A 19,756-nucleotide genomic window follows, 5' to 3' on the forward strand; every position below is an offset into this window, starting at 1 on the left:
CTTTTGGACAAGACCGGACATTGGCAGGGGACGAGGAAGGCAGGCTGAAATGTGCTTGAAGACGGATTGATGGCTGCCCGTTGGCTTCAGAGAAAGGAACAGGAGGATTCAGAGAAGGGAACAGGAGGATACAGAGAAGGGAACGGGAGGATACAGAGAAGGAAACGGGAGGATACAGAGAAGGGAACAGGAGGATACAGAGAAGGGAACAGGAGGATACAGAGAAGGGAACAGGAGGATACAGAGTAGGAGGAGGATACAGAGTAGGGAACAGGAGGATACAGAGTAGGGAACAGGAGGATACAGAGTAGGGAACAGGAGGATACAGAGAAGGGAACAGGAGGATACACAGAAGGGAACAGGAGGATATAGAGGAGGGAACAGGAGGATACAGAGAAGGGAACAGGAGCATACAGAGAATTGAACAGGAGGATACAGAGGGAACAGGAGGATACAGAGAAGGGAACAGGAGGATACAGAGAGGGGACAGGAGGATACAGAGAAGGGAACAGGAGGATACAGAGAAGGGAACAGGATGATACAGAGGAGGATACAGGAGGATACAGAGAAGGGAACAGGAGGATACACAGAAGGGAACAGGAGGATACAGAGGAGGGAAAAGGAGGATACAGAGAAGGGAACAGGAAGATACAGAGAAGGGAACAGGAGGATACAGAGAAGGGAACAGGAGGATACAGAGAATGGAACAGGAGGATACAGAGAAGGGAACAGGATGATACAGAGAGGGGACAGGAGGATACAGAGGAGGGAACAGGATTATACAGAGAAGGGAACAGGAGGATACAGAGTAGGGAACAGGAGGATACAGAGAAGGGAACAGGAGGATACAGAGAAGGGAACAGGAGGATACACAGAAGGGAACAGGAGGATACAGAGGAGGGAAAAGGAGGATACAGAGAAGGGAACAGGAAGATACAGAGAAGGGAACAGGAGCATACAGAGAATGGAACAGGAGGATACAGAGAAGGGAACAGGATGATACAGAGAAGGGAACAGGAGGATACAGAGAAGGAGGATACAGAGAAGGGAACAGGAGGATACAGAGAAGGGAACAGGAGGATACAGAGAAGGGAACAGGAGAATACAGAGAAGGGAACAGGGGGATACAGAGGAGGGAACAGGAGGATACAGAGAGGTGAACAGGAGGATACAGAGAAGTGAACAGGAGGATACAGAGAAGGGAACAGGAGGATACAGAGAAGGGAACAGGAGGATACAGAGAAGGGAACAGGAGGATACAGAGAATGGAACAGGAGGATACAGAGAAGGGAACAGGAGGATACAGAGAAGTGAACAGGAGGATACAGAAGGGGGTGAACAGGAGGATACAGAGAAGTGAACAGGAGGATACAGCGAAGGGAACAGGAGGATACAGAGAAGGGAACAGGAGGATACAGAGAATGGAACAGGAGGATACAGAGAAGGGAACAGGAGGATACAGAGAGGGGACAGGAGGATACAGAGGAGGGAACATGAGGATACAGAGAGGGGACAAGAGGATACAGAGAAGGGAACAGGAGGATACAGAGAAGGGAACAGGAGGATACAGAGAAGGGAACAGGAGGATACAGAGTAGGAGGAGGATACAGAGTAGGGAACAGGAGGATACAGAGTAGGGAACAGGAGGATACAGAGTAGGGAACAGGAGGATACAGAGAAGGGAACAGGAGGATACACAGAAGGGAACAGGAGGATATAGAGGAGGGAACAGGAGGATACAGAGAAGGGAACAGGAGCATACAGAGAATTGAACAGGAGGATACAGAGGGAACAGGAGGATACAGAGAAGGGAACAGGAGGATACAGAGAGGGGACAGGAGGATACAGAGAAGGGAACAGGAGGATACAGAGAAGGGAACAGGATGATACAGAGGAGGATACAGGAGGATACAGAGAAGGGAACAGGAGGATACACAGAAGGGAACAGGAGGATACAGAGGAGGGAAAAGGAGGATACAGAGAAGGGAACAGGAAGATACAGAGAAGGGAACAGGAGGATACAGAGAAGGGAACAGGAGGATACAGAGAATGGAACAGGAGGATACAGAGAAGGGAACAGGATGATACAGAGAGGGGACAGGAGGATACAGAGGAGGGAACAGGATTATACAGAGAAGGGAACAGGAGGATACAGAGTAGGGAACAGGAGGATACAGAGAAGGGAACAGGAGGATACAGAGAAGGGAACAGGAGGATACACAGAAGGGAACAGGAGGATACAGAGGAGGGAAAAGGAGGATACAGAGAAGGGAACAGGAAGATACAGAGAAGGGAACAGGAGCATACAGAGAATGGAACAGGAGGATACAGAGAAGGGAACAGGATGATACAGAGAAGGGAACAGGAGGATACAGAGAAGGAGGATACAGAGAAGGGAACAGGAGGATACAGAGAAGGGAACAGGAGGATACAGAGAAGGGAACAGGAGAATACAGAGAAGGGAACAGGGGGATACAGAGGAGGGAACAGGAGGATACAGAGAGGTGAACAGGAGGATACAGAGAAGTGAACAGGAGGATACAGAGAAGGGAACAGGAGGATACAGAGAAGGGAACAGGAGGATACAGAGAAGGGAACAGGAGGATACAGAGAATGGAACAGGAGGATACAGAGAAGGGAACAGGAGGATACAGAGAAGTGAACAGGAGGATACAGAAGGGGGTGAACAGGAGGATACAGAGAAGTGAACAGGAGGATACAGCGAAGGGAACAGGAGGATACAGAGAAGGGAACAGGAGGATACAGAGAATGGAACAGGAGGATACAGAGAAGGGAACAGGAGGATACAGAGAGGGGACAGGAGGATACAGAGGAGGGAACATGAGGATACAGAGAGGTGACAGGAGGATACAGAGAAGGGAACAGGAGGATACAGAGAAGGGAACAGGAGGATACAGAGAAGGGAACAGGAGGATACAGAGAGGGGACAGGAGGATACAGAGAAGGGAACAGGAGGATACAGAGAAGGGAACAGGAGGATACAGAGAAGGGAACAGGAGGATACAGAGGAGGGAACAGGAGGATACAGAGAAGGGAACAGGAGGATACAGAGAAGGGAACAGGAGCATACAGAGAATGGAACAGGAGGATACAGAGAAGGGAACAGGAGGATACAGAGGAGGGAACAGGAGGATACAGAGAAGGGAACAGGAGGATACAGAGAGGGGACAGGAGGATACAGAGAAGGGAACAGGAGGATACAGAGAAGGGAACAGGAGGATACAGAGAAGGGAACAGGAGGATACAGAGAAGGTAACAGGAGGATACAGAGAAGGGAACAGGAGGATACAGAGAGGGGACAGGAGGATACAGAGAAGGGAACAGGAGGATACAGAGAAGGGAACAGGAGGATACAGAGAGGGGACAGGAGGATACAGAGAAGGGAACAGGAGGATACAGAGAAGGGAACAGGAGGATACAGAGAAGGGAACAGGAGGATACAGAGAGGGGACAGGAGGATACAGAGAAGGGAACAGGAGGATACAGAGGAGGGAACAGGAGGATACAGAGAAGGGAACAGGAGGATACAGAGAAGGGACAGGAGGATACAGAGAGGGGACAAGAGGATACAGAGAAGGGAACAGGAGGATACAGAGAAGGGAACAGGAGGATACAGAGAAGGGAACAGGAGGATACAGAGAAGGGAACAGGAGGATACAGAGAGGGGACAGGAGGATACAGAGAAGGGAACAGGAGGATACAGAGAAGGGAACAGGAGGATACAGAGAAGGGAACAGGAGGATACAGAGAAGGGAACAGGAGGATACAGATAGGGGACAGGAGGATACAGAGAAGGGAACAGGAGGATACAGAGAAGGGAACAGGAGATACAGAGAAGGGAACAGGAGGATACAGAGAAGGGAAGAGAAGGGAACAGGAGGATACAGAGAAGGGAACAGGAGGATACAGAGAAGGGAACAGGAGGATACAGAGAGAGGAACAGGAGGATACAGATAAGGAGATAGGGGTACATTCAGCTGACGCTTAGTAATGCTTTTTCATTGAGGTGACACCCAAGCATTCCTCTCTCTCTATCTTTTTGCTTACTGGGAACGTATGAGAGAGATGAGTCTGGGAGGGAGAGGCTGGTTGGCTGGCTGGCAGAGCAGAGTCTGGGAGGGAGAGGCTGGTTGGCTGGCTGGCAGAGCAGAGTCTGGGAGGGAGGGGCTGGCTGGCAGTCTGGGAGATAGAGGCTGGCTGGCTGGCTGGCTGGCTGGCTGGGAGGGAGGGAGGGAGAGGCTGGCTGGCTGGTTGGCAGAGCAGGGTGTGTTTCAGCTGTTGGACCGGTGGGACTACAAACCTTCAGCCAGGGTGTGTGAAAGAGGCGTGTGTCACCGCTGTGTGTTTTGTGCCGCCTGTCCGTTGAGCCTGGGCCCAAGTGTACCTATATGTCACAGCACAGTGTTGATCTTAACATTTAGAAAACATAAGCTACGCTAGACCAATAAGGCCCAAAGAGAATGGCCGTTGGATGATGTTCCTGTTTTTAGGAACATTCACAAGATACTAGAGCCTAGTACCTGAGCACAGCAACCCTAGGGCGAGTGATGGCATCCAAACTTGTTTTTCTTTGCTGAACAAAATCCCTTTGTCTACTGCAGTGCCATGGTGCAAACGGATTATTTCTCCTCTCACTCTCTTGGTCTCCCTTTCTTTTCTGGCTAGAGAATTTAGTGTGTAGTTTGTTTGACCTGACAAGTAGAATTTGCCTTGGGGCAGAGGGAGGAAGAAAGAGAGAGTAAAGAAAGGAGGATGTCTCTTTAGCAGTAATTTGAGGAGAGTATCTCAGAGCAGACTCGTCGCTGATGAGCGGTGGGGAGGAGGGGAGAGAGAAATTACCCTGTCACTGCCCCTCACTAATCAATCTGTCCGTCAGTCATCTCTCAGTCTGCCGGGCTAGATGCCTCTGGACACAACTTACCTGGCTTTTTAATCCTTTGCTCTCTCTCTCCCTCAATTTATCTCCCTTTTCATTATTCCCACCATCTCCTCCCTTTCTTTTCATTTAACCCCTCCACCCTACTTTTTGTATCTCTGTCTCAGTCCCTCAATCACTCTGTTACCCCTTGTCTTTGTCCCACTGACTTGACGTTACCCCCTTTCTACATGTCTGTCAGTCCTTTCCCTGCAGAGAGCCATGATGTGATTTCCTATCCCAATGGAGCATCACACAGCCTCAGGTGAAACAGGAGAGAACCAGAAACTCTAGCAGTAAGGAGGGAGAGCAAAGTGGCGGAGCACTGCTGTAGCTCAATCACTTCCTCACTCCTTTCACTGCACTCTACTCCATACCTCTACTCCACTCCAGCAGACTAGCAAGCACACAGCCGCAGTAGCTGATAACACACACACACACAGAGTGGCCAGGCAAACACATGACCAAAACCTAAGTCAATAAAACCCTGTGATTTTGAAGAAACAAACCCAAGGCGTTGATTTTTCTCTTCATACTCTCGAGTCATCACAGTCCTCTTACCACCACAGCTCAACTAGATGCATTGATAGTGTGGAACCACACAGATAAGAGGCTAAAGCCAGGCCCAAGGGCACCTTGAGACTAGGGAGTGGCTGGCCTGGCACTGGGACAGTCAAGCAGGGAAAGAGCTGAAGTGTGGCTGGCACAGAGGGCTAGGAAGAGGTCTGCCGACGGGGGTGTTGGTGGATGTTAGGGAGGGGTATGACTGGGGGCTGTGTGTATGGTCTATGGGAAGGTTCAGGACGGGGTGGAGATGAGACCATTCATCATTATCAACTCTTGTCAACATGACCCGCTAGCCAAGAGGGACTGTCCCTTTTGAGGGTGTGTGTTTGTTCCTGCCACACGCACACACATGCACCCCCACCTCCCACATGTCCACACCCACTCTCACCCTCAATGGGAGGAAGACTTACAGAATAGTGGGGAATATAACAACCAGATTCTAAACTCACAAGACACTGCAGTGACAAGTGGAACTCTGTGACAAAGATCTGTGGTGATAATGACAATAATGAAGAGGTGAAGCCACTCTGAAGCCATCCCACTGTGGTCTAATGTCCCATCTCTGAAGCCAGTACAGTTAAGCTGGGCTAACCATGTGAAGTTTAAAATGAGAGCCGTTTCAAAGGCCCAGTGGTTGTATGACCTCAATGAAATATGTAGGCCTCCTAGACCTTAATAACTAAATGACACCACACAACAGAGGAAAGCAGATGGAGCATACAGACTCAAAATGGATTCCTCCTTCTGTCTGTCAGATCTTGATTCTTTTGGAGTGTGCTTTTAAATACAGTTTGCTATTTTACCACACAGCCCAACATTGGACTCCACCCTCCAACAGTCTCTTTTTCTCTCCTCTCTTCCGCCTTTCATTCCCTCTCCCGTCTCCCCGCAATCCACCCTTTTTCTCTCTCCATTAATTACTTTCCATTCGCACCCTCCCCCTTTCCCCCCCCCATCAGTCGTGTTGTTTTTGCAGCTTTTCTTTCTTCTCTTTATGAAAATAGGTTAAAGCTGAAACTGAACGAGACCAAGTGTTTGCTTCCAAAAATACCACTCTGACATATCTTCTGAGTAAAGAGCATAGAATGCAGTGAGCAAAAAGGAATGGGAGAGTTTTATTGTAAAGAAGCCAAGAAAAGCAATACATTTTCTATTATGCCCATGGAGTGTCCTATAGCTTAGATCACACAGTCCCACAAGGATGATTCTGTGATTCAATTTTTACAGTTAGGAAATATAGCACATTTTCAGTGTGGACCTCCAGACCTCATTGAATACCAAATGTGGCCCCCGGGGAAAAATGAGTTTGACACCCCTGGCCTAGATCTTCTAAAAAGAGGCACACATCTCCCAATATTTTCAACCTACACCATCATTTTTGGTTTTGAATTGTTACTCTCTACTGTAGAATATATACTACATACTTGCACCAGAGAGTCCACCTACGCTCCAGTCCAACCAGCCAAAGCTAATGAGTCGAGTGTGAACAGGAACTCTGTTTGTGCAGCCCAGTCAGTGTGTGATGGCCAGAGGGAGAGAAGAGAGGAGGAGGGCATGACAGAGCTATTAGGCATTAGTGAGCGGGCGGGGATAAATGAGAGAGTTAGAGAGGCGAAATCCTCCCCTCAGCCCTCACCCACGCCCCAGTGGACAGGGCCGGGAGAGGTCAGCCATCGGAGAGCCAGAGGTAGAGGGAGAGGGGGTGCAGGGACGGGGGCCTCTAATGTGAACCAGCTGTAGAAACCTGACACCACGAGAAGAGAGAGGAAAGCTGCAGGGAACTGAACTGAGAGAAGGAAACAGGGAGGGAAAGAAAAATCCCACATTGAGGTTAACAAAGAATCCTATAGATGAGTTTGGCTGCAGAAACTCTGGGTTATTCCTGAAAGTAGAGCTGACTACAGTCTAAGCTATGTGGTGAGGAGCAGTCTGGACCGTATTTGACTGAAGGGCTTTGTGCATGATTTATACAATTTATTTTTTTGTTTGAGTTCAAAAAAATGTATTTGTTCAACATTTCAGTGAACAGACTCCACAGGCCAACATGTTTTGTTGTATTATATACACTGAGTATATCAAAAATTAGGAAACACCTTCCTATTGAGTCACATCCCTTTTTCCCTCAGAACAGCCTCAATTTGACGGGCATGAACTCTACAAGGTGTTGAAAGCGTTCCACAGGGATGCTGGCCCGTGTTGACTCTAATGCTTCCCACAGTTGTGTCAAGTTGATTGGATGTCCTTTGGGTGGTGGACAATTCTTGATGGAAACGGTTGAGTGTGGAAAAACCCAGCAGTGTTGCAGTTCTTGATACACTCAACATTGTGCCTGTCACGTATTACCTTAACCCGTTCAAAGGCACTTAAGTATTTTGTCTTGCCCATTTACCCTCTGAATGGCACACACACAATCCATGTCTCAATTGACTTAAGCCTTAAAAATCCTTCTTTAACCTGTCTCCCCCTTCATCTACACTGATTGAAGTGTATTTAACAGGTGACATCAATAAGGGATCATGGCTTTCACCTGGATTCACCTGGTCAGTCATTGTCATGGAAAGAGCAGGTGTTCCTAATGTTTTGTACACTCAGTGTAAGTCATTTTAGGTCCTCTCCCCTAATAGTAATGATGTGTGTCATGCACAGCCTTGTTCTTCTGTTGCAAGGGGTAGGTACTGATTTGGTTAGGGGCAATATTATACTGAAGTGCAGAGAGTTATAGTTGATATAAGGAAATCCTTCAATTGAAATAAAATCTGGTGTGACCACCATTTGCCTCATGCAACGCGACACATCTCCTTCACATAGAGTTGATCAGGCTGTTGATTGTGGCCTGTAAAATGTTGTCCCACTCCTCTTCAATGGCTGTGTGAAGTTGCTGGATATTGGCGGGAACTGGAACTTACACATCAATCTAGAGCATCCCAAACATGCTCAATGTTTGACACGTTTGGTGAATATGCTGGCCATGGAAGAACTGTGTACAGATCCTTGCAACATGGGGCTGTGCATTATCATGCCGGAACATGAGGTGATGGCAGGGGATGAATGGTACGACAATGGGCCTCAGGATCTCGTCATGGTATCTGTGCGTTCAAATTGCCATTGACAAAATGCAATTTTGTTCGTTGTCCGTAGCTTAGGCCTGCCCATACCATAACCCACCGCCACCATGGGGAACTCTGTTCACAATATTGACATCAGCAAATCATCAGCAACAACGCCATACATGTGGTCTGCGGTTGTTAGGCCAGTTGGACATTCTTACAAATTCTCTACAACTATGTTGTAGGCCGCTTATGGTAGAGAAATTAATATTAAATTCTCTGGCAACAGCTCTGGTGGACATTCCTGCAGTCAGCATGTCAGTTGCATACTTCCTCAAAACTTGAGACATCTGTGGGATTGTGTTGTGTGACACAACTGCACATTTTAGAGTAGCCTTTTATTGTCCCCAGCATAAGGTGCACCTGTGCAATGATCATTCTGCTTACTCAACTTCTTGATATGCCACACCTGCCAGATGGATGGATTATCTTGGCAAAGGAGAAATGCTCAGTAACAGGGATGTAAACACATTTGTGCACATCATTTTATTGAAATAAGCTTTTTGTGTGTATGGAACATTTCTGCTATCTTTTATTTTCACTCATGAAACATGGGATCAACACTTGACATGTTGTGTTTGTATTTTTGTTCAGTGTATATTGAATAGAGCACAAAAACCTGAAGGACAACCTATGTATCACTGACGCTGTGACATTTCATTTTGTCAACACCGGTTTGATAATCCCAATTTAATTCAATCAAATTTATGTCATCTTTTCTTTCAACACTGTTGAATTTCAGACAGATTTTTCAAATAAGTGCACATTAGTTTATAGCCATCTACACAGTAAAACATATTGTTCCCTTTAATCATACAGTATAGGTCTTACTGCTGAAACATAAAACGAATACTAACGTGGACATGGTCGGCTTTGTTTGACAGGCTGCTAATGTGATCTATGTCAGGGGAGCAGGGGCCGTGTCATCATTCTTTCAGAGGGTTGAGAGGTTGTCATGGAGTAGAGGGGAGTGCACATTCCCAGGGCATTAGTATTGTTGAGATACCTCTTAGGACAGCCTGTCGATGGTGTGGATAGTGTAACTGGAGAGAAGTGCTGAGACAGGGAGGAGACAAGATGGAGGGATGGGGAGGAGTTCTGGGGAAGTAGCTATGCCTGTGGAGCATGTCCAATCGGAGAGAGGTGAGGTGAAGAAGTCTGTGTCACAGCTCTTTGAAGATCTGTTTTCCTTGTCTTTCTAGAGGTTGTGTGTGTGAAACAACAAGTGTGTTAAAACAGGTGTGTGAACCCTCGGACTGCGTGATGAATACTTGGGTGAAGACAACACTTACACACTTTCTATTGATCTATTCTGGGCTTCTCTCTGTCATTAATCATCATTAATCATCAATCCGGAGTTTCCCATGCTCTCTCAACCTAATATTTTCAAGCTGCATTTAGTGCAGAATAAATATAGTACGTGTGAGACTCCATTTAAAAAAGATTCCCATCTCCATTTCAAAAGATTCAAATTATTCTAATTTACTGTGGTCCTGCATGTTTGTCTGTCAATTATCTGTGGGGGAAAAATATTACCAGTTTGAAAAACGATGTGTATGGGGTAGAGGTCAACCGATTATGATTTTTCAACGCCGATACCGATTATTGTAGGACCAAAAAAGCCGATACCGATTAATCGGCCAATTTTTTATTTTTTTATTTGTAATAATGACAATTACAACAATACTGAATGAACACTTATTTTAACTTAATATAATACATCAATAAAATCAATTTAGCTTCAAATAAATAATGAAACATGTTAAATTTGGTTTAAATAATGCAAAAACAGTGTTGGAGAAGAAAGTAAAAGTGCAATATTTGCCATGTAAGGAAGCTAACGTTTAAGTTCCTTGCTCAGAACATGAGAACATATGAAAGCTGGTGGTTCATTTTAACATGAGTCTTCAATATTCCCAGGTAAGAAGTTTTAGGTTGTAGTTATTATTGGAATTATAGGACTATTTCTCTCTATACCATTTGTATTTCATTAACCTTTGACTATTGGGTGTTCTTATAGGCACTTTGGTATTGCCAGTGTAACAGTATAGCTTCCGTCCCTCTCCTCGCTCCCTGGGCTCGAACCAGGAACACAACGACAACAGCCACCCTCGAAGCAGCGTTACCCATGCAGAGCAAGGGAAACAACCACTCCAAGGCTCAGAGCGAGCGAGTGACGTTTGAAACGCTATTAGCACGAGCTAACTAGCCAGCCATTTCACTTCAGTTACACCAGCCTCATCTCGGGAGTTAATATGCTTGAAGTCATGAACAGCACAATGCTTGACGCACAACGAAGAGCGGCTGGCAAAACGCACAAAAGTGCTGTTTGAATGAATGTTTACGTGTCTGCTTCTGCCTATCACCGCTCAGTCAGATACTTAGATACTTGTACGCTTAGTCAGATTATACGCAACGCATGACACGCTAGATAATATCTAGTAATATCATCAACCATGTGTAGTTAACTAGTGATTATGATTGATTGATTGTTTTTTATAAGATATGTTTAATGCTAGCTAGCAATTGCCCTTGTCTTACTGCATTCGCATTACAGGCAGTCTCCTTGTGGAGTGCAACAAGAGGCAGGTCGTTATTGCATTGGAATAGTTAACTGTAAGGTTGCAAGATTGATCCCCCCGAGCTGACACGGTGAAAACCTGTCGTTCTGCCCCTGAACGAGGCAGTTAACCCACCGTTCCTAGGCCGTCATTGAAAATAAGAATGGGTTCTTAACCGACTTGCCTAGTTAAATAAAGATTAAATAAAGGTGTAAAAAAAGAAAATCTGCCACTCCGATTAATCGGTCGACCTCTAGTATGGGGGGGGGGGGGGGGTGAGATGTGAAAAGGCTGTGTTTGTGTTCCTGTCGTCTGTTACCTGAGCCTCCTCAGGGAGATAGGTGTGGTGGCCTGTATCTGTGAGGCAGCAGTTCACTCTATGGCTGAGAGTCTCTCCACAATATGTCGGCAGTGTGCCAAACACACACACACACTCGGCAGCACTGAGGAGCAAAAGGCCCCTGAGACAGTGTCTGTCTAGAGCAGGGTGACTGACCACTGATGATGCTTCAACATCAGTCTCTGACCACAACCTGCAGATAGAGCTTAAGAAAATACAGACACAACCAAGACAAAATACGAGACTTAAATACACACGTCTAGCTGACTACAGTACAAATTACACTGCCAAATAGAAAGAGACAAACTGAGAGGGAAATGTCAGACCGAGAGAAGCGGAAAGTGAAAGTAGGGGGTGGTGGGACAGGGGTAAGGGGATAGAACGGGTGGAGTGCAGGTTTTCATTTTTCCTCTTGTGCAATATTGTAATTCCCTCTGTGCTGTTCGTCATGTGGTTAAATCACTTTACAGAGAGAGAAGAAAAGAGAAATGTATTCCCTATGTCTTGTGACCTAGCACACACACACACACACACACACACACACAGGTTTCAAGTGTTTGTCCAACTCCACATACGATTGTTCTTGTTTTTAGTTTTTGCCACTTGGGTAACTTCCATGTAAAACCACCTCGTCACATCCTTCTGCTTTTTGATATTTCAAAAACTTGACCTTGCTGTCAACCTTTCCCCCGCTCAGTTCTTTTCAAATGTCTTAGCTCCAGCAAAATGTACATGACTAGGCCAAATAGTATTTTCCCTGTATGAATCACACACACCCTCTCCAACATAAGATTCTCACACTATGACATGTACTGTCCACTATTACTGCTTTTCTTCCTCTTTGATGTATAGTGTTTGTTGTGTAGGTTTCTATAGCTGATAATATGCTGTCTTTAATGTAGTAGCTAGCTGAGAAAACACCTATTGTCCTCTGTCTACAGGTGTGCCGCAGGCTTCCTGGGTGAGTACTGCCATCACAAAGACCCGTGTCATCCTGGTTACTGTCTGAATGGAGGGAACTGCTCAGTGGCTGTGTCGGGCATCCCGGGCAGCCCCACCTGCTCCTGTCCCCTGGGCTACACCGGGCAGCACTGTCAGACCCCCCAGAACTCCACCTGCTATCCCAACAACCCTTGTGCCAACAGAGGAGTCTGCACCTTGCTCTCCCTCGACAAGTACAAGTGCCAGTGTGCTCACGGATGGACAGGTCAGCTCCTCTCTGACTCAAAAGTACTACTGTACAGTCCATTCCTGACAAGTGCTATGCAGTTCACTAGTCCAAACCCCAATACATTATTTCCACTAGTCGTCATATGTTTGGTACACGGATTCAGGACAGTTCTTGGCCTTTGCATTGATCATAACTCTGTACTGTATGTTGTGGTCATGATAAGTAACCAAGGTTACAAGGACATGAGGCTCTGTTTCCTCTATTTTTCTGTTTTATAACCTTATATAAGCCCACTCATCTCTCTCTCTCTCTCTCTCCCTGTGCATCCAGGCATACGATGTGAGCATGTGGACACCTGTCTACCAGTACCCTGTGCTAACGGAGGCACCTGCAGCTCTCTGTCCGGGAGCAAGTTCAGCTGTACCTGTCCTCCAGGCTACTGGGGTCCTCGCTGCCTCAACGACACTGACGAGTGTGCTGCCTCCGCCCCGGTGTGTCAGAACCAAGGGGCGTGTGTCAACACCCCCGGCTCCTACAGGTGTAACTGCGCCCCCGGGTTCACCGGCCGCCACTGTGAGACCCCCTACATCCCCTGCGCCCCCTCGCCCTGCCTCAATGGGGGCACGTGTCGCCAGACTACTGAGACCAGCTACTGGTGCCACTGCCTGCCAGGTGAGAGAGAGCGAGGGAAGGAAGGAAAGAAAGAAAGAACGAGAGAAAAGAACTAGAGAAAGGCTTCATGAGGCCTGTATGCATGCAGCATATTGTTGCAATCAATGTTTGAGGTGCAAGCACTAGAATCCTGCTGGCGCTGCAACACTATTCACAATGTATTGAAACCCTACTGTACCCAGCAGAGCTATGGGCACAACAATCAAGCACTGTCAACCATAGCCCATGTTATCTTTTTACATTATAACTTGTTATCACTATGATAACTGATACATGATATGACAGAGGTTGCCAGCCAGGTTGATAGCAGTGAAATAATAAGTATCATTCCTATTTTTGACACTCTCATGGAAGGTTTCAATGGGACTAACTGTGACAACAACATTGACGACTGCCCCGACCATCACTGCCGAAATGGAGGAACCTGCATGGATGGCGTCAATACCTACAATTGCAAATGTCCCCCGGAATGGACTGGTAAGTATAAAGAATAGTCTATGAATTTTTTCTGTCTGTCTTTTTTTCTTTGTTCAGTGTCTGTGTTTCTGTGTCTGTCTGTGGTTTCTCTCTGTGTCTAAATGGGGGACTTTTTTCTACTCTTGTCTCACGTATCCAACTCTCTTCCCCCAACCCCCTACAGGTCAGTCCTGTACAGAGGATGTGGATGAGTGTCGCCTGCAGCCCAACACGTGTCAGAACGGAGGGACCTGCAGCAACATCCAGGGCAGCTACACCTGTGTGTGTGTCAACGGCTGGAGTGGCCTGGACTGCTCTGAGAACATAGATGACTGTGCTACGGCTGCCTGCACCAAGGGCTCCACCTGTATCGACCGTGTGGCATCCTTCCTCTGTGTCTGCCCCTACGGAAAGACAGGTGTGGACAAACAGCCTGTCTGCTGCGTAGACATATACAGCTTTCTCCTATAGACTGATCAATGGATAAGTAGAAATATAGTGAATGAATCCCCAAGGGGAATCTATAAGCACAGAAAACACAGGCCAAGTGACTGTTGAATATTCCCTGCCAGGTTTGCTGTGCCACGTGAACGATGCCTGCATCAGTAGCCCGTGCAGGGACGGGGCACAGTGCGACACCAACCCCATCAACGGCATGTTCAACTGCAACTGTGCCCCAGGCTACAAGGGAAGCACCTGCAATGACGACATCAACGAGTGCATCATTGGTGAGGGACAGATCAAAGCACATGATGCCCAAAGTGTTTTGTGAATAGACTATACAGACTATTCTGTAAGAAGTATCCTTCCTCTCTGTTTGATACTTTCTGTACTCCTTTATAGTTCTGTTTAACTAACCTCTCAGGCTTCCCCTCAGGTCCAAACCCCTGTGAGCATGGAGGAGTATGTGTGAACACGGATGGCTCGTTCACATGTAACTGTGCAAGAGGTTATGGTGGGCCGCGCTGTGAGACAGACATCAATGAGTGTGTCTCCAGCCCCTGCCAGAACGACGGCACCTGTCTGGACCGCATAGGAGACTACAGCTGCATCTGTATGGAAGGTAAGTGTGATCAGTGATTCCCTATCTCTCTTTCTCACACACACACACACACACACACATACACACACACACAATACTGTTGTGTAATATTCTCTCTCTGTTTTCAGGATTTGAGGGAACACACTGTGAGATTGACATCAACGAGTGTGCCAGCTCTCCATGTCTGAACCAAGGGATCTGTCTGGATCAAGTCAAACGCTACGTCTGCCAGTGCCCTCTAGGTTCGTCTGCCTTTTTCTAATCAAAATCATTTCTCAATAGTGTTTCAGAAGGTGTCTAGCTACAGTATTTGATGCTGAATTCCATCCCTGGCCTTTAGGGTTCAGTGGGGAGATGTGTCAGATCGACATTGACGAGTGTTCCAGCACGCCCTGCCTCAACGGGGCCAAGTGTATCGACCGACCCAACGGATACGAGTGTGAATGTGCTGAAGGTACTAACCGCGCGCGCGTGTGTGTGTGTGTGTGTGTGTGTGTGTGTGTGTGTGTGTGTGTGTGTGTGTGTGTGTGTATACACACTAATGTTCAAAGGTTTGGGGTCACTTAGAAATGTCCTTGTTTTTGAAAGAAAAGCACCTTTTTTGTCCATTAAAATAACCTGAAATTGTTCAGAAATACAGTGTAGACATTGTTAATGTTGTAAATGACTTTTGTAGCAGGAAACTGCATATTTTTTGTGGAATATCTGCATAGTCATACAGAGGCCCATTATCAGCAACCATCACTCCTGTGTTTCAATGGCACGGTGTGTTAACTAATCCAAGTTTATCATTTTAAAAGCCTAATTGATCATTGGAAAACCCTTTTGCAATTATGTTAGCACAGCTGAAAACTGTTGTCCTGATTTAAAGAAGCAATAAAACTGGCCTTCTTTAGACTAGATGAGTATCTGGAGCATCTGCATTTGTGGGTTTGATTACAGGCTCAAAATGGCCAGAAACAAAGACCTTTCTTCTGAAACTCGTCAGTCTATTCTTGTTCTGAGAAATTAATGCTATTCCATGCGAGAAATTGCCAAGAAACTTAATATCTCGAACAACGCTGTGTACCATTTCATTCACAGAACAGCGCAAACTGGCTCTAGCCAGAATAGAAAGAGCATTGGGAGGCCCCAGTGCACAACTGAGCAGGAGGACAAGTACATTAGAGTGTCTAGTTTGAGAAACAGAAGCCTCACAAGTTCTCAACTGGCAGCTTCATTAAATAGTACCTGCAAAACACCAGTCTGAACGTCAACAGTGAAGAGGCGACTCCGGGATGCTGGCCTTCTAGGCAGAGTTGCAAAGAAAAAGCCATATCTCAGACTGGCCAATAAATAGAAAAGATTAAGGTGGGCAAAAGAACACACATACTGGACAGAGGAATTCTGCCTAGAAGGCCAGCATCCCGGAGTCGCCTGTTCACTGTTGACGTTGAGACACCCGTACCCTGTCAGAACACAACTGAATGGCTCAAACGTATTAAGAAGGAAAGAAATTCCACAAATGAACTTTTAACAAGACACACCTGTTAATTGAAATGCACTCTGGGTGACTACCTCATGAAGCTGGTTGAGAGAATGCCAAGAATGTGCAAAGCTGTCATCAAGGCAAAGGGTGGCTACTTAGAAGAATCTCAAATAAACAAATCAAAATATATTTTATAACTATTGTTTTGGTTAATACAATATTCCCCCCATATGTGTTATTTCATAGTTTTGATGTCTTCACTATTATTCTACAATGTAGAAAAACCCTTGAATGAGTAGGCGTGTCCAACCTTTTGACTGGTACTGTGTGTGTGTGTGTGTGTGTGTGTGTGTGTGTGTGTGTGTGTGTGTGTGTGTGTGTGTGTGTGTGTCCATATACATATGTATACATATATATATATATATATATACAGTTGAAGTCGGAAGTTTACATACACCTTAGCCGAATACATTTTAACTCAGTTTTTCACAATTCCTGACATTTAATCCTAGTAAAAATTCCCTGTCTTAGGTCATTTAAGTCAGGATCACCACTTTATTTTAAGAATGTGAAATGTCAATAATAGTAGAGAGTGATTTATTTAATCTTTTATTTCTTTCATCACATTCCCAGTGGGTCAGAAGTTTACATACACTCAATTAGTATTTGGTAGCATTGCCTTTAAATTGTTTAACATGGGTCAAACGTTTTGGGTAGCCTTCCACAAGCTTCCAACAATAAATTGGGTGAATTTTGGCCCATTCCTCCTGACAGAGTTGGTGTACTATTGTTTGTACAGATGAGCGTGGTACCTTCAGGCGTTTGGAAATTACTCCCAAGGATGAACCAGACTTGTGGAGGTCCACAAGATTTCTTTTTGATTTTCACTTGATGTCAAGCAAAGAGGCACTGAGTTTGAAGGTAGGCCCTGAAATCCACTGGTGGACCTCCAATTGACTCAAATAATGTCAATTAGCCTATAAGAAGCTTCTAAAGCCAGGAATTTTCCAAGCTGTTTAAAGGCGCAGTCAACTTAGTGTATGTAAACGTCTGACCCACTGAAAAATATAGTGAAATAATCTGTCTGTAAACAATTGTTGGAAAAATGACTTGTGTCATGCACAAAGTAGATGTCCTAACCGACTTGCCAAAACTATAGTTTGTTAACAAGACATTTGTGGAGTGGTTGAAAAACCAGTTTAAATGACTCCAAAATAAGTGTATGTGAACTTCCGACTTCAACTGTATATGTATATACATTTCTTGCATGTTAAAACCATGATATCTAAACTAAAGCTTTAACACAGGGAATATTGAACCATTACTCAATGTGTGGTTTCTCTCCCCAGGCTTCTATGGGCCACTGTGTAAAGAGAACATAGATGACTGTGACCCGGAGCCCTGCCACCATGGTGTGTGTCGTGATGGCATCGCCACCTTCTCCTGTGACTGCGACCCGGGCTACACCGGCTCCATATGTAACATCCAGGTCATGGAGTGCCACAGCCTCCCCTGCCAGAACCGCGGACGCTGCATCGACCTGGTCAACAAGTACCAGTGCAACTGTCTGCCTGGCACCTCAGGTGAGCGCAGCGAAAGAATGTGAAATATTTTTCTTATTTCTTTGTTTTTGGGTTACAAAAACGTTCGGAATAAAGAGGAAACCAGTGCAATAACAGAATGATTGGGCAAACAATAAAAGTCAAATACACTGTGCGGTGTGGACGGTGCATCTCTGTCTGCAATCTGTTTGTGAAACTTTGGTCTAGACTCTAGACCATGACTGATTTCTAGTTTGTGAAACTGTAGAAGACCATGACTTAATTGGTGTTTGTTATGTATCTCCAACTGACCCTTTAACTGCTACTCACTCAGTGCTGTCAGCCCCAAAGCTCTGTGCTGTGCTCCTGTGAACTTGAAACACCAGCAGCTTCTACTCTATTCTGTGGAGTAGAAGTGGCTTCCTGCAGGGTAGAGCAGAGCTCTCAGCTCAGAGCACCCAGACAGGAGGGGATCAGTCATAAGGGTAGGCCCAGCTCTGCTCTGCCCAGTACGCTGCCCTGGCCTGGGGGATTTGTGCAGGCCAGTGCACTGGTACTGTACACACACACACGCAGGAGACAGCTTAGGTCACACATACTTTCACTCGCTCAGCTAGCTCACTGTCTTTGGAACACACCTGTTAAACATGGTCAGCTAGTCCACTGCTCCCCCTGGTGGATGCCATTAGAACTGCAGCCAACGTAATGGAGTGCCTATTCAAAAAGCTTCCAAATGCATCCTTCCTTTCTTACATTTGACTCAAAGCTAAATGGTTTGTCTTCTGGTTTTCTTCTCAGGGGTGAACTGTGAGATTAATGTTGATGACTGCGCCAGTAACCCCTGTGAGTATGGAGAGTGCCAGGATGGGATCAACGAGTACAAGTGTGTCTGTGCTCCAGGGTACACAGGTAAACACACACACTTTCCCCTCTCAACTAATCAGATGCTTCTCCATGTTAATGACAGTACATACCTGATTGTTCCAGTGAATTAATGAAGTCATTTCTGAATTATTTCTCTCAGGTGCAAAATGTGACGTGGACATCAATGAGTGTAATTCTAGCCCGTGTATGAGTGGGGGCACATGTGTAGACAAGGTGAACGGCTTCATCTGCCAGTGCCCCCCTGGCACCCACGGCCCCCTGTGCCACTCTGGCACTGACCACTGTGCCCCCCGGCCCTGTGTACACGGAGACTGTGTAGAGCAGCAGAGCGGGTACGCCTCTCCTCACCTTATCTCTTTCTCTCTGTCACTCTAGCTCTCTATCACTCTTTCTTGAGTCATTTATCCTACCCATCGACATATATGATTTCAGGTTATATGAATTAAAATGTTGAATTGTATTAGTAGCCCCATTAGCTGACACCATGACGTCAGCTGATCTTCCTGGGCTCCAACACATAGTTCATATGATAGAAATGCATACTTTAGGTTACTCTCTGTCTGTCATGAACCCTTACTCCCTCCCTTGGTCTGTGTGTAGGTACCATTGTGAGTGTGAGTCTGGCTGGGTGGGGCAGCACTGTGACCAGGAGAAGGATGAGTGCCAGTCCAGCCCCTGCCAGCACAGTGGCAGCTGTGTGGACAGACTCAATGGATACTCCTGCCAGTGTCGCCCCGGATTCACAGGTCTGAATCAGGCTTTTCTAAATCCTTTATTCATTATACAGATGATCCCATTAAACTGCAGTCCTCAATAGAGTAAAGTGTTATTCTGTCCGCTGTTTTATTTAAAAACTCACTAATTTCCTTCCTCCTTTTCCCCTCAGGTGTGAATTGTGAGGTCAACATAGAGGAGTGCGCATCAAGCCCGTGTGAGAACCATGGTACCTGTGTGGACGGAGTCAACAGCTACACCTGCCTGTGTGCCGCCCCGTACTCAGGTAACAATAC

The 19,756-nt window shown here is 46.2% G+C and overlaps 1 protein-coding gene across 1 annotated transcript in view; it reads left to right on the top strand.

Annotated features, from left to right (window-relative positions):
* Positions 1-19,756, top strand: part of notch2 (notch receptor 2) — a 58,010-nt gene that overhangs the window by 22,508 nt on the left and 15,746 nt on the right. The window contains 13 exon segments of the mRNA XM_029632610.2: positions 12,453-12,718; positions 13,013-13,354; positions 13,709-13,831; positions 13,995-14,228; positions 14,383-14,538; positions 14,688-14,873; positions 14,981-15,094; positions 15,193-15,306; positions 17,670-17,903; positions 18,660-18,770; positions 18,886-19,078; positions 19,347-19,492; positions 19,633-19,746. Coding sequence (XP_029488470.2) covers positions 12,453-12,718; positions 13,013-13,354; positions 13,709-13,831; positions 13,995-14,228; positions 14,383-14,538; positions 14,688-14,873; positions 14,981-15,094; positions 15,193-15,306; positions 17,670-17,903; positions 18,660-18,770; positions 18,886-19,078; positions 19,347-19,492; positions 19,633-19,746 — 2,333 coding nt within the window.

This window comes from Oncorhynchus nerka, linkage group LG24, assembly GCF_034236695.1.
Source record: "Oncorhynchus nerka isolate Pitt River linkage group LG24, Oner_Uvic_2.0, whole genome shotgun sequence".
In the NCBI taxonomy this organism is placed as follows: domain Eukaryota; kingdom Metazoa; phylum Chordata; class Actinopteri; order Salmoniformes; family Salmonidae; genus Oncorhynchus; species Oncorhynchus nerka.